General features: G+C 44.0%; 1 protein-coding gene across 1 annotated transcript; it reads left to right on the forward strand.

Annotated features, from left to right (window-relative positions):
- Positions 1-1122: 1122 nt before the first annotated feature.
- Positions 1123-13519, forward strand: klf15 (Kruppel like factor 15). Its single transcript, XM_084316205.1, has 3 exons — positions 1123-1256; positions 2809-4316; positions 11206-13519. The coding sequence occupies exons 2-3, from the start codon at positions 3058-3060 to the stop codon at positions 11372-11374; spliced, it is 1428 nt and encodes a 475-aa protein (XP_084172331.1). The 5' UTR covers positions 1123-1256; positions 2809-3057; the 3' UTR covers positions 11375-13519.
- Positions 13520-13852: the final 333 nt, after the last annotated feature.

The following is a 13852-nucleotide window of genomic DNA, read 5'->3' on the forward strand; positions in this document are numbered from 1 at the left end:
CCCCCCCCAACGCACCGCAAAAACGATAATGTGATGATAATATTGCCATGTATGTAAGGGATAATGTATAGCTACGAGGTCATTGTCGCAAAATAATTGACCGACACAGAGTTTAAAATACCGAGCCGCCTCGGCGAGGTGTTTTAAACGTCAGTGAAGGTCAATTATTTTGCAACAATGATCGAGTATAGCTATACATTATCCCGCTTATTACATGGCTAACTTACTAACAATATACCTAATTCATTTTACATCGACTCGCAACACTGGCAGTGTCTGATTGCACTGATGTCAGTGGGCTTGATTGCGGACAGCTGCGCACAGCGGTCATTATTGTTCCACAGAGGTCCGTTATCGGGTAATATCGGACCTCTGACGTGCGCTATTGACCAATCACAAGCAAGCATTTCGGCGAATGTGAAAACGCCATGTAATAACAGTTGATAATAACAGTAACATAATGATAATAATAAAGTAATTCATAACTTTTTTTGACTTGGCTTATTTGTTCTGCTGCCAGCTGGAAGTGAACTATATACTGTAAACAACGACATTCGGGATGCCATGTTGATAATCCATTCCTCAAATAAAATAATTGTCATGTTCACATAAATAAATAAACAAACAGTTGGACTGTATAGCTAAGTACATGTGTTTATCCTCTTGCAAATAATGAACATTTGGATGCCATACTGCTGAGCATCATCCCATTCTTGTCAAAAGGTATCTTTTTTGTGTGTATCTAATGAGTGAGGCATTTGCTTTAGTATCCTATGATCCTCATGTAAACACAATGGCAGCTCTTACTCTAATCGTGTCAGCTTCCTTCCCCGCAGAGATGGGGGAGTGAGATAAGAATGAGAAGAAAACTTGGAAATGACCTTTTCCTCTAAGCATTCCACATGTTGGTCCACACAATCCTGATTGACGTGCCTAAGACCAGCCTCCAAGCACCGCCGACCAATGGCGCGGTAGAGCTGGGACGAGCCTTCAGCTCCAGCCTCTTATTTTCACTAACGTAACATACACACGCACACACACACACGCACACACACACACACACGCATACACGCTAGCAGTCATGTGACGGTAATATAGTACAACTCAACTGCCTCGTTGCTAGTCAGTCTGAACGCTGCTGCATGGCGAGTCTCAAGGGCAAATCATGCATTGGTAATAGCTTCCCTATCGGATGCAAAGGATTAAAGTAAACAGATTGTGTGATCGCTGGGATTGTATTTGCTCTATCGAATAAGGTAAGATCGGAGATTCACTTATTTATTTATTTATTTATTATCTTGGCTCTTTTCTATGGGAATGAGGTGTTGGGCGTGCGCTCTCCTCTCGCCATATGCTGCAGCACGCTGCGCGCCGCCAGGACGAAAACATGTTTACGTTGTAGGAGGAGAGAGGACCGCGCTCATGCGTTCTATATTAGCCACAGAGATGGGCACTGGGTGCACCTTTTGGTTCGTTTCCTTAAAAACGGACACACAATCCGACACATCATCACCATGAGTTGTATTATAGCTATATCAAGCTGATGTGTTTGGGAAATGAATGACAACAACCCGTTGAAAACGAATTAGTTGTTTGAATTCGCATTGGTTTGCGTTACCTTTATTAAACTGAGTTGTGCTGGATCTAGTTCATTATTACAACATGTGTATTATTTACCCCAGGCCATGCCTAGGATAGGAACATGGATATTAATATTAATATGAACTCGCGCTGATTAGATAGATAACTGTACCGTTAGACCTATTCACTGATTATGCACCGATTTGCATGTTCGGGCAGCATGCCCGTTTGAAATAAATACAGAAGATCTCGCAAAAAGGATGAATGGCGAAATGATGCTCTAGATTTGCTTGTGATAATCGTGTGTCGTTCGACTCCGAAATGAATGGCAGTAATCTGAGTTGATTTACTGCTCTTTAAGTGTCCTGTAAACATCAAGTAGGTGATTTATGCAGTGAGCCTGTTAGGAGCGCTCATTGCTCATGGCTGCCCCACGCGGTGTTTTCTGTTCATAATGTTGACAGTTTCTTCGCCGGGTTACTGTCGGTCACTCGAGGGGCCCTTGAAAGGGGGGACGCTCCAATAATCATGACCGGTACTCAGTTGTAAAGAAAAACAACCTATGATGTGATTTTTTCCCCTCAGAATAAATGATTAGTTTGGGACATTGTAAAATGGCTATGGCTATGTTCTTGTTTAGCTGTGCCACCACAAGCCGATGCTACTGTATTACTTGTTTTAACTTAAATGTCTGTTCTATTATATTCCAGTGCACATTAGTCATTTTAAAGCCTGTATAAAGAAAGGGAGGAAGCATGATCTTTCCTATTGAAAGTTAAATAAATAAATAAGTATATAAACAGATAGATAAATAAATGCATACAAAAATATATATTGCTGTATAGCAACTATGCAACCACAAGTGTTTCTACTGCATTATGTCATGAAGTTATTTTTTATTCTGCCAAGTCTTTGAAATTCTAGTAATGGAATGCGATATGCTGTTCTTTTCAAAAGCAGCGTCATTCAGCCCGCGTGCCAGCCATGTGTGAACTTGAAATTGGAACATGCAGCATTTTAGACTTCGCCTGCCCGGTATAAGCAGGCCCACGGAATATCTTGCACTTGGTGTTTTGTTAATCAATAGCTGTTCTTTTTCCATTGTCATCTTTTATTTTTTAGTCATCTTATTTTATTTGGACCATCCCAAGCCATTATGTTTTGTGTGGAAATAGGGTGCTCAGACTTGTCCTCATCCTCTCTCTTTTTTCCCCTTTCCTTTTCTAGTCATATCCAGACCAGAGACCTTGGATTGTATGAGTTTTCCATCCCCCAAACGTTCCTTTCCATGGTGGGAGAACGACAGGTGCTTCATTATCTCTTCAGCCCGTAGAGTGACCTTGCAGCTGACCCCTCAGTGGGTTCATTCAGTCCTGGTTCACTAGCAACAAAAAGGAATACTTGTCCAACAGACTACTTGAAACACAACCTCTCCAGACTATAGAAACAGAGAAACACGTTGGCCCTAGACAAGGGATGGTCGACAACTTCCTAGTGAGCGAGGAGACTTTCCTGCCTTACGGTGGCTCTCCGCCAGCGTACCGTCTGTCTGACATGGTGACTGACGCGGGCTCCTACCAGGTGATGCCCTCACCGTTCTCAGAGGATGACCTGAGTGAGTCGTCCAGCCCCCGTTCCTGCTCCAGCCCGGACTCCCAGGTGCTGAGCTCGAGCTACGGCAGCAGCTCAAGTGCCGAGAGCCAGGACAGCATCCTGGACTACCTGCTGGCCCAGACCTCGTTGGGACGGGCCCATGCTACAGGACAGATGGCCCCTGTGTCACTCCCCACTTTCCTCTGGGACTCGCGGAGGGATGTGCCCTGCAACCCGGAGCCTGTGAAGGAGGAGAGTTTAGACTTCCCTGTGTGGTCCAGCGTGGAAATGGAAGAACCGCTCGGAGGGTCTTTCCAGCCCACGCTGGAGGAAATCGAGGAGTTCCTGGAGGAGAATATGGAGGTGGTGACCATGAAGCAGGAGGCCCGGGAGGATGTCCTAGGTTTGGGCCTGGGGCTGGAGGAGGTGCTGGGTCTGGGGATTGGCCTGGAGCTATTCAGGGAGGCCTCACCACGAGCCAGGCTAGAGCAAGAGGCCAAGCATTCAGACCAAACTGTTCCCACCGCCAATGCTGCTACCCTGGCCACTGCTGCCGTCACAGAGACCAAAACCAGACCAGTCATCCCCACGCAAGACACCAACACAGGGCCACATGATGGGGCCAAGAGGACATCAGCCAACAAGCCTCTATCGGTAGAGAGTGGTGCTAATGATAGCGGTTCTAATGGAGGGGTGCCGGTCATCCTCCAAATCCAGCCAATTCAGATCAAACAGGAGCCCACAGCAACGCCTCTGACCCAACCCCCACAGCCGGCGCCGGCCTCGGACATCAAAATCGCACAGCTCCTGGTCAACATCCAGGGCCAGACCTTTGCCCTGGTGCCCCAGATCCTCCCGTCCCCCAGCCTTAGCGTCTCCCCTAAGTTTGTACGCATTGCACCGGTCCCCATTGCGGCCAAGCCCCTGGGGCTTGGAGATGGGTCAGTGAGCCCTGGTGCAGGGATTTTGGTCGGGGGTCAGAAGTTCCAGAAGAACCCGGTGGCGGACCTTATCAAAATGCACAAATGCACTTTTCCTGGCTGTACCAAGATGTACACTAAGAGCAGCCACCTGAAGGCCCATCTGAGGAGACACACCGGGGAGAAGCCTTTCGCCTGCAACTGGCCTGGCTGTGGATGGAGGTGAGTGTGCTGATTGAAATAGCCAAGTCAGATCAAGTGTTCCTTTATTAAGCCCCTTGGGGAAATGCAGGTAGCAGCATGGTGGAAGGGGGGAGGGGAGGTACAGCATGGTGGGAGGGGGGAGGTGAGGTACAGGCAGGGAATCTGTTATGATGGTGGTGAAGATAATCATGGTCATGGTGAAGAACAGATCTGAATTGGACGATTCTTTTAACACATCCAAATATTCAATTCAGTGTGTAAACCGCCAAACAAGGAGATGCCTGCATAACAAAAGGAAAGTCATTGCATACTGCAACCTTTTATGTTCATGGTCACTTTCTCTCTGTAAATTAGAACTTCAAAGGATACTACTTATGACTGGTTATGTAAAGGCTGTAAGTTATTTTGTGAGATTGGGTAATAAGAGGGGGCTCCTCCATGTGATTTAAAAGGGCTTAACCCCCATTTGTTAGCATGGCCCATTTAGAAGCAGCAGTAATTATAATTATGTCAGTGGGACACGTCCATTTGCCTTGTGGTGTCATGTTCCTCATCTTAACTGACACTTGAATTGACCTGTTTCCTCTGAGGTCATCAATTAACACAGGCGAGGGGGTTTAGTGGGTCCTCAGTGGAAATCCAGAGACATCTCATCCACCTCCAACACACACACACACACACACACACACACACACACACACACACACACACACACACACACACACACACACACACACACACACACACACACACACACACACACACACACACACAGATATACACAGAGACATGCACGCACACACAGAGACAAGCACACACACACACACACACACACACACACACCTCTCTGTTTTACTGTCCTGTCTACGAGGACGTGATGTGCTTTTTTGTCAAATGTCCATTTATGTTGATTTTCTTAAGTGGGATGAATATGAAAAACTCGAGTCCTGCCAAGTTTGGAAGAGAAGGCAGAATATTTTAAGACGGGCTGTATACAAATGTTATGAAATAATGGACCACTGCAACAGTATTTTTGGTGTCTTATAAACCCATGAGGGTTGGGCATTTTGTGTGCATGACACAAAAATAGAAGAATCAATAAATCAATCAATCAATCATACACTCTTTCTTTCTCTCTCTCTCTGCCCCTCATAGCACTAAGCGTATGAAGCTTAATAAGAACACTGACAACTGCAAATGAAAAGACTCCAGAGATAATAGAGACAACAGTCCAAAAATGCATTTCATTACCGCTAATGGAATTTATTACTGAGGGAGCACTGCTTCACTGGCAACTAGGAAGCGTCTAATGTCTTGGCGTGTGACTCCACTCCATATGCAGACTACATTAAAGGTGTACAATGTAATCTATGCATAAGAAAATGCGTTGCCCCACTACTGAAAGCCAAACCATGCGGTTGGAGGGATGTTATTTCATATTGACTCTTGCTACAGGATAGACTGTATGTGCTGCTGACTAAAAGTTCACATTACATTTGTAATGTTTGCTAGGCTCAGAATGTATCAGTATTTTGAGTTATGAGGAATCTGCATCCAGCCAACATTTCGGTCAAATAAATTACTGAGCCTGTTGGGGCATTTAAAGCCAGCCATAGTGCCCAGATAGTGGTTAAGAGACCTCACCTCCGCCTCTGGGACCACATGTACCCTCTTAATCCTGCCAGAATCCTTTCTCCGGTGTCTCCTCTACTCTGTCTCCATCTCAGCCTTCATCCTTCTGTCCACGTACTGCAGAGAGAGAGGGAACTTGTTCTCAGAAGTAGAAAAGCTAAACAAAAACAAGTAGCTGCTGTACTCTTGCACCACTCCCCATTCAGGAGCCGATGTTCTTCATCGCTGCCGTGCCACATCCAACGTGTTAATTGGAACGACGTCAGGAGGCATGGAAATAAATGTGTTTGCTTTGCAGAATCACCCTTTATTCAGGTGCAGAGATATCTGGGATATGTGAAAATAGTGGGGGTTTCATCTTTCTGCTGGGGTAATCTAAATCTGGGAGTGGGCATGTGGACCTGGGTCACATGGGTGCAACTTGGGCGCCTCCTGTTGTGACTTGACAGCTGTGCAGTGGCTGCAACAGTGTGTGTGTGTGTGTGTGCGCGTGCGCGCGTGTGTGCGTGCGTGCGTGTGTGTGTGTGTAAGAGAGAGAGAAAGTCCTTGGATGTCTACAGTACATTCAGTGTAGCAGTTACAATCAATAAAGTGTGTGTGGTGACATTCATTAGTCTGAAAGTATTTGTGAGTCAGCAAGTGTGTGTGTGTGTGTGTGTGTGTGTGTGTGTGTGTGTGTGTGTGTGTGTGTGTGTGTGTAGGTGTGTGTGTGTGTGTGTGTGTGTGTAGGTGTGTGTGTGTGTGTGTGTGTGTGTGTGTGTGTGTGTGTGTGTGTGTGTGTGTGTGTGTGTGTGTGTGTGTGTGTGTGCGCGTGATTCTTGGCCTAGTGTTGAGTTGGCTGATTTCTTGAGGACATGAGGTGAGGCTGGGAGAGTGACAGTATCAGGTGAGATACTGTGACCTTTGGCTTTCTCATCCATAGCGGAGTGTTCTCTTATACACTACATGTACGTCTCACACAGAACAGGGAGCAAGTTCCCACATAGTGTGTGTGTATATGATGTATTTCTGTGCACATGCCCATGTGCACTCATTCATGCATGCATATGTCTGTGCATTAGGGGTGGGGGAAAAAATCGATACGTAGTAGTATCGCGATACTTTGCGTGGCGATACTGTATCGATACAGGGACGCCAAGTATCGGTATTTAATTATTTACTAAACAATTAAAAAATAAATCATTTCAATACCTGTAATAGTACAGTAGTCCACTCCACACACACTGTGTGCATTCAGTTAAGTTGGAATATGACTGTAATACAAACAGTTCAGTTTGTCAGGTACATGCAACACAGATTACAGTGTTTACATCTGTCTGCTTGAGAAAATACCATATTCTGCAATAAAAATTATTGAAGTGAGATGAACAGACTGAACTTTATTTTATTAGATAAAACATGTTGACAAAGTTTTACTTTGCAGTTGAAAAAAGGTAATAAATCGCAATATTAATATCGCAATACTCAGCATATCGCAATATATTTAGTATCGCAATACTATCGTATCGTGACTCAAGTATCGTGATAGTATCGTATCGTGAGGCCTCTGGTGATTCCCACCCCTACTGTGCATGAGCCGTTTCTCAAAAGTTCCAGTTTGCAATCCATTATGTAACTTGCTGCAAGAGGCTTTTTCTTTTGCCCATTTCAAAATGTGTACCTGTCATAACTTGCACAGAGCAATCATTATAGAGCCCAGCAAGTCCCTGCATGAAGCGAGTGATTAATAATGTCCCTCTAAAAGCCTGTGTATTGGTCAATTTATGATGACTTTAGTACCAACCTGGCAACCGGCCGCTGACTATGTATTTGTAACAGTAATGCTGCACAATTCTGCCCCCCTGGTACAGGAGAGGAGCGGAGAGACGCTGGTTACCCAGGCTGGGCATCTCCGGCTAACAAAGGGCTCTTGTCTAAACACAAAAGACAGGATTTAGTTTGGATGGAAGCGTGTGTGTGTGTGCGTGTGTGTGCGTGCGTGTGTGTGTGTGTGTGCGTGCGGTGTGTGTGTGTGTGAGTGAGGGAGAGCGAGAGAGTGTTTGTGTGTAAGTGATTGTGTATGCGTGTGAGAGAGATATAGAGAGAGAGAGTGTGTGTCTGTGTATGTTTGTTTGTGTGTGTGCGTGCATGCATGCGCGTATGTGTGTGTGTGTGTCTGTGTTTGTGTGTGTGTGTGTGCGTACGTGTGTGTGTGTACGTGTGTGTGTGTGTGTGTGTGTGTGTGATGAGGCTGGAGAAAGAGGAGGATAAAAGAAAAGAAAAACAGGGAGGGAAAGTGAGAGAAGTGACAGAATGAAGTGAGGAACAGAGCTGTCGAGAGAGAGAGAGAGAAAAAGGAACAGGGAGGACGAACAACAATGGCAGTATTAGAAGAGAAGGAGAGGCAGAGTGAGAGGCAGAGTGAGAGACAGAGTGAGAGACAGAGTGAGAGACAGAGTGAGAGACAGAGTGAGAGGCCTGTTTTAGTTTAGCACACAATCACTGGAAGGGGAGCGACGATGAGGAAGCGGAGTGAACAAAAGCTGATGTGTTGAATAGTTGCCATGACTGTGGACCAGGAACGTCAGAGTCCTGCCACGCTGCATGAAAAGGGGCTTCTAACTTAGGATGGGTGCAATAATGGTGGACATAACTTCAACGAACGGTAACAAACTACTAAATATACATTACAAACACCTAAAGGTACAGGTGTGTGTTCACGCACGCGTACAGCACAGGCTCTCTTGTCCGATCTCTCCAGTTAAAATCCAGTTAAACCATATTTTCTCGGGGATGTGTGTCATCGATATGCCAGCGGCAGACTGTATTATTTCATGCTCTCAGTGAGCTGGTGTGTGAGGGAGGGGGTCCTGGGGGCCGACTCCCTGGGGGGATTCTGGGAGCAGTGTGCCCACACACAAGGGGAATGTTTAGCAAGGAGGAGGAGAGGCCAAGAGAAACTACTATGAAGTCTATATTGCTCAGGTGGTCCATACTTAAACTCTATATGGCTCAGGCGGTCCATACTTAAACTATATATGACTCAGGCGGTCCATACTTAAACTCTATATGGCTCAGGCAGTCCATACTTAAACTATATGGCTCAGGTGGTCCATACTTAAACTCTATGACTCAGGCGGTCCAGACTTAAACTATATGGCTCAGGCGGTCCATACTTAAACTCTATATGACTCAGGCGGTCCAGACTTAAACTCTATATGACTCAGGTGGTCCATACTTAAACTCTATATGGCTCAGGCGGTCCATGCTTAAACTCTATGACTCAGGCAGTCCATACTTAAACTATATGGCTCAGGCGGTCCATACTTAAACTATATGGCTCAGGCGGTCCATACTTAAACTCTATATTGCTCAGGTGGTCCATACTTAAACTCTATATGACTCAGGCGGTCCATACTTAAACTCTATATGACTCAGGCGGTCCATACTTAAACTATATGGCTCAGGCGGTCCATACTTAAACTCTATATGGCTCAAGCGGTCCATACTTAAACTATATGGCTCAGGCGGTCCATACTTAAACTATATATGACTCAAGCGGTCCATACTTAAACTCTATATGACTCAGGCGGTCCATACTTAAACTCTATATGACTCAGGCGGTCCATACTTAAACTATATGACTCAGGCGGTCCATACTTAAACTATATGGCTCAGGCGGTCCATACTTAAACTCTATATGACTCAGGCGGTCCATACTTAAACTCTATATTGCTCAGGCGGTCCATACTTAAACTCTATATTGCTCAGGCGGTCCATACTTAAACTCTATATGACTCAGGCGGTCCATACTTAAACTATATATGACTCAGGCGGTCCATACTTAAACTCTATATGACTCAGGCGGTCCATACTTAAACTCTATATGACTCAGGCGGTCCATACTTAAACTATATGGCTCAGGCGGTCCATACTTAAACTATATGACTCAGGCGGTCCAGACTTAAACTATATATGACTCAGGCGGTCCATACTTAAACTCTATATTGCTCAGGCGGTCCATACTTAAACTCTATATTGCTCAGGCGGTCCATGCTTAAACTGTACACTCTCCTTTCAAGGCCAGAAACTCCCACCTGGACAAAAGGAAAACACAGTAGGCCTACTTTATTACGGGATTGCAGTGTAAAAAAAAGCGCCTCTGCTTAGCTTGAGTGAGTCAATTCAGCATCTTGTATCACTTTAATGGGTCTGTTACCGCAGAGTGGGTTGAATACAGTTTCATTGGCAAGTGTGTAGATGTGTGTTATTTGAAGGGTTTTATTGACAGACTGTGAATCTAATCCCTTGGTTGTAAGTAATCTGGTCCATATGACATACCGTTTCTGTACCTACGCCAGCATTACAGCTCACTGTTATAAAGCTACTTGCTTTTCTTGGTAGAAGTAATTCACCAAAGGGATTATCTCTTAGCGAAGGGCAAAATTTTAAGGTGGCTAAACATTCTCTTGCATATCTCAAATCTTTGGTATGGGTCTCATGTTCTATCTGCACACGGCAGATAGTGAAATGGGTTTTCCTCCGGCTTCTTAAGTGTTGCTGCTTAATTACAGGGCAAGATTGCATCGATTCATCATCTTGTCAGGTCAGCCAGCAACATCTGGGCTACAGAGCTAGCTAGGCTGGGGACAGTATGGTTCCACAGAACTAGGTTGCTGGGAGGAAGCCCTGGAGGCTTTAGCCATTTCAGGTTAGCCTAGCATGCTAAGTATCTTCTGAATTGTACTTGTTTGGGTAAATGGAGATGCGCTGAGAAAGGGCTGTAGCGGTATTTTGTATTGTTACTGGGGAGTCAGGCTATAAAACTTGCAGAGCTCTGTGAGAAAATGGCTGTTGTCTTCAATCATTTTGTTCACTGTGGAAAACAGTGCAGCTGCCAATGCTGAATGCAAAATAACACAGAGCGAATACTGTGGTAAGATCAAGGGTTTTGTCAGTGGTTGCAGTATGCACTGTCTCGAGAGGCGCACCAGAAGGCAATACGTGTCAAGATGAGCACATTAACAAAAATACCCTTCATCCAAACTATGATGTTTACTTCCTATATAAATGTTTTTTTTTGCAGAATCCTTTTGGTTTCTCTCAGTGTTTGTCTTCGAGGAGCCAAAGGTGAATAGTTTCCTCATGAACAAAGTGCTCTCAGTCACCAGTGTCTGGATGCAGAGGAGAATCATCCATTACGAGGTGTTGTTTAGAACACTCACAAGCCCATTTGTCATCGCAAAAAAACACAAATGACGTGTTCTCATTCTCGTTGTGTTTCTGTTTCTCCCAGGTTCTCCCGGTCAGACGAGCTGTCGAGACACCGCCGGTCCCACTCGGGGGTGAAGCCGTACCAGTGCCCTGTGTGCGAGAAGAAGTTTGCCCGCAGTGACCACCTGTCAAAACACGTCAAAGTCCACCGCTTTCCGCGAAGTAGCCGGACTGTTCGCACTGCAAACTGACCCCTCATAGGGATCACTCTAACACGGACATAAGCCAAGGGAGCAGGGTGTGTGCGTGTGTGTGTTTGTGTGTATACGTGCGTGTGTGTCTGTCTGTGTTTCTGTGTGCGTGTATCTGTGTTTGTATGCGTGGCGTATGGTGGGATATTTGTCTAAAAGGTATGCGTGACTATGAGTTATGAATGTGTAATTATGTCGTTTCTAATTTATTGTACAACGTAAAACCAACAAAGAGTTCCATCATCTCTGTTATCAACTTTGCTAAAGGTTGTTGTTGCGATTGGTGCTTTTGTATGTCGTACTTCTTGTGTTTGTTTTTTCGGTCCTGCCTTTATCGTCTGTTTCAGCGGAAGATAAGATGAGCTTATTTTCATTCAAGCTGAATTGTGTAATTGCTTCGGTAATAGCCTTGTGTCCTTGTATCCTTTACCTGGATAAAAAACAACTGCCTTTTATCTTTTAAAAAGCTGCCAATGTCTTGGACATTCCTCATCTTTATGCAATGTTTGGAAGTCAGGTTGTCGTTTTTTCTCCTAAAGCTTTGTCTTTGTTTATTTGTTTTTTTCTTTTTTTTCTTCTTATTTTCTGCCACAGCACCATACTTGGTGCAAAGGTAAAAAAAATAAAAGAAAAACAACTTCCTTATTCAACCCAGTATTGATTCAGGGAGGGAGAGGCAGAGAGCTGTTTTCATACCTGGACATGAACTAACTACTGATAGCATAGGAAAGTAAGGAAAAGTCACTATAAGCTACCAGGACTCTAAACTCTAACAACGTTCTAAACTCTTGACATGAGGAGGAAGTCATACCCCCCAGCCCATGGGGACATTAACGTGTGTTGTCGGGCCTTACAAATACATTTTATTTGATTTGATTCATACAGCGACAGGCGACAATTGAAACACAACAACAAAAAAGTTAAGAGCACAGTAATGATGGTTAAAAAGGCCTTCCAATCAGTGTTAAATGTTTTTTTGTTTTTTTAAAGGTTGTTTTGTTATCTTTGGCTTTTATCTAGAAGTCATGGGTATTTGTCGGTCTTTTCCTCATATAAGTTGTCTGGCCTTACTGTACCACAGCATCCTTGCTAGTGAGCCAAAATGGTTGTAAAAACCATGATAATCTTTGGTGGGGGATTAGGTGACATTAAAATAGGCAAGCAAGACAATTCAAGCTGTATAATACAAACTATGTTAAGTATACCGTGCATAGCCATGAAACTGTCAATTTGGCAATATTATCATATTGTTATTATTATTGTTTTGCTGTTGACTTGACACAAGATCTGCCTCAACTATTGTAATCTGTTACTGGAATACCCACAAGCCTTTGCCCTCAGCTGGCAGTGTGTTACCGTTCAAGTCATGTATGTGGACACACGCCACACACCAAGGTGCTGAACAACCAGAAGAAGGGACTTTGGAGGCCATGTTGTCGTCCTTTTTTGTTTCCTATTTGTTCTTGAACATCGTTTGCTATGTATACCGCGCCCAATCGTGAATATGTACGGGCGTGTGAGAATACCGTCCCTGCTGCAAATCACTTTCTCCGTGTCCGTGTTCCAAACTCTGTCATCATTGCCATGCAGTTGTCGTTGAATTATTGTCTCTTTTCAGCCCCAGGGATAGGCTTGCATTTGATTTTCAATCTGCTATGAAATGAAAATGACGTTGTGTCTGTCAAGTAACAGCACAGCGACCCGCGTGAGACCTAAGTTTAAAGGATAGATGCTGCATTTATTTTTTCCTAACAATCGAATATACATTTTCACAATTGAATGTCGATTTTTCTTTTACAAGTATTCATCGAAAATAGAACATTCGTTTGACAGCCCTAGACCATGCATAAATCATGAATGTTCACTGACACAAAAAGAAAAAGCAGGGGTACACAATATTGTACGTCATTCCTTTCATTCAATTTTTGAATTTTAAATGCTTGTTTGAACACAGGTGTTTTATCGCATCCTATGAATGTATGTAAATACGTGGGAGTGCATCCACAGGAAAACACGCAGAAGACTATTCTGATACCATATCTTATAGTCAGTGGTTGTGAAGATCTTTAGTGTAATCTCTAAATGTGTACATAACATAACGTTTCAGTACATATGAATATATTATATATATTTTTCTTTGTTCTACCTGAGATGCATTTACAAATAAAAGTGAAAAGAAACATGCACGTCTAATGTGATTATTCCATCAGTATATAACATTACATTACATTTTTTATACCAGGGGGAAATTGAGTAGTTGTCAAATAGCACTACACAATTCTCACAGAGATAATACTGTGGTTCTCAACAGGGGGGCCGGGACCCGAAAGAGGGCCTCAGGGAGCTTCCAGGGGGTCCTTGAGATTATAAGAAATGATTGAATGGTACAATCCCAAAACATCAAGATATAAGTAATTATTCAACTATATATAACACAAAGCACTGTGTTATTGTGAATAGGGACTATACTGCAAAGGT

This window comes from Notolepis coatsorum (genome assembly GCF_963971535.1).
Source record: "Notolepis coatsorum genome assembly, chromosome: 6".
Lineage (NCBI taxonomy): Eukaryota > Metazoa > Chordata > Actinopteri > Aulopiformes > Paralepididae > Notolepis > Notolepis coatsorum.

Coding starts and splice junctions, on each gene's coding strand:
- klf15 (XM_084316205.1), top strand. CDS start 3,058: ATGGTCGACAACTTCCTAGTGAGCGAGGAGACTTTCCTGCCTTACGGT. Junction 4,317..11,205: donor TGGCCTGGCTGTGGATGGAG/GTGAGTGTGCTG, acceptor TGTTTCTCCCAG/GTTCTCCCGGTCAGACGAGC.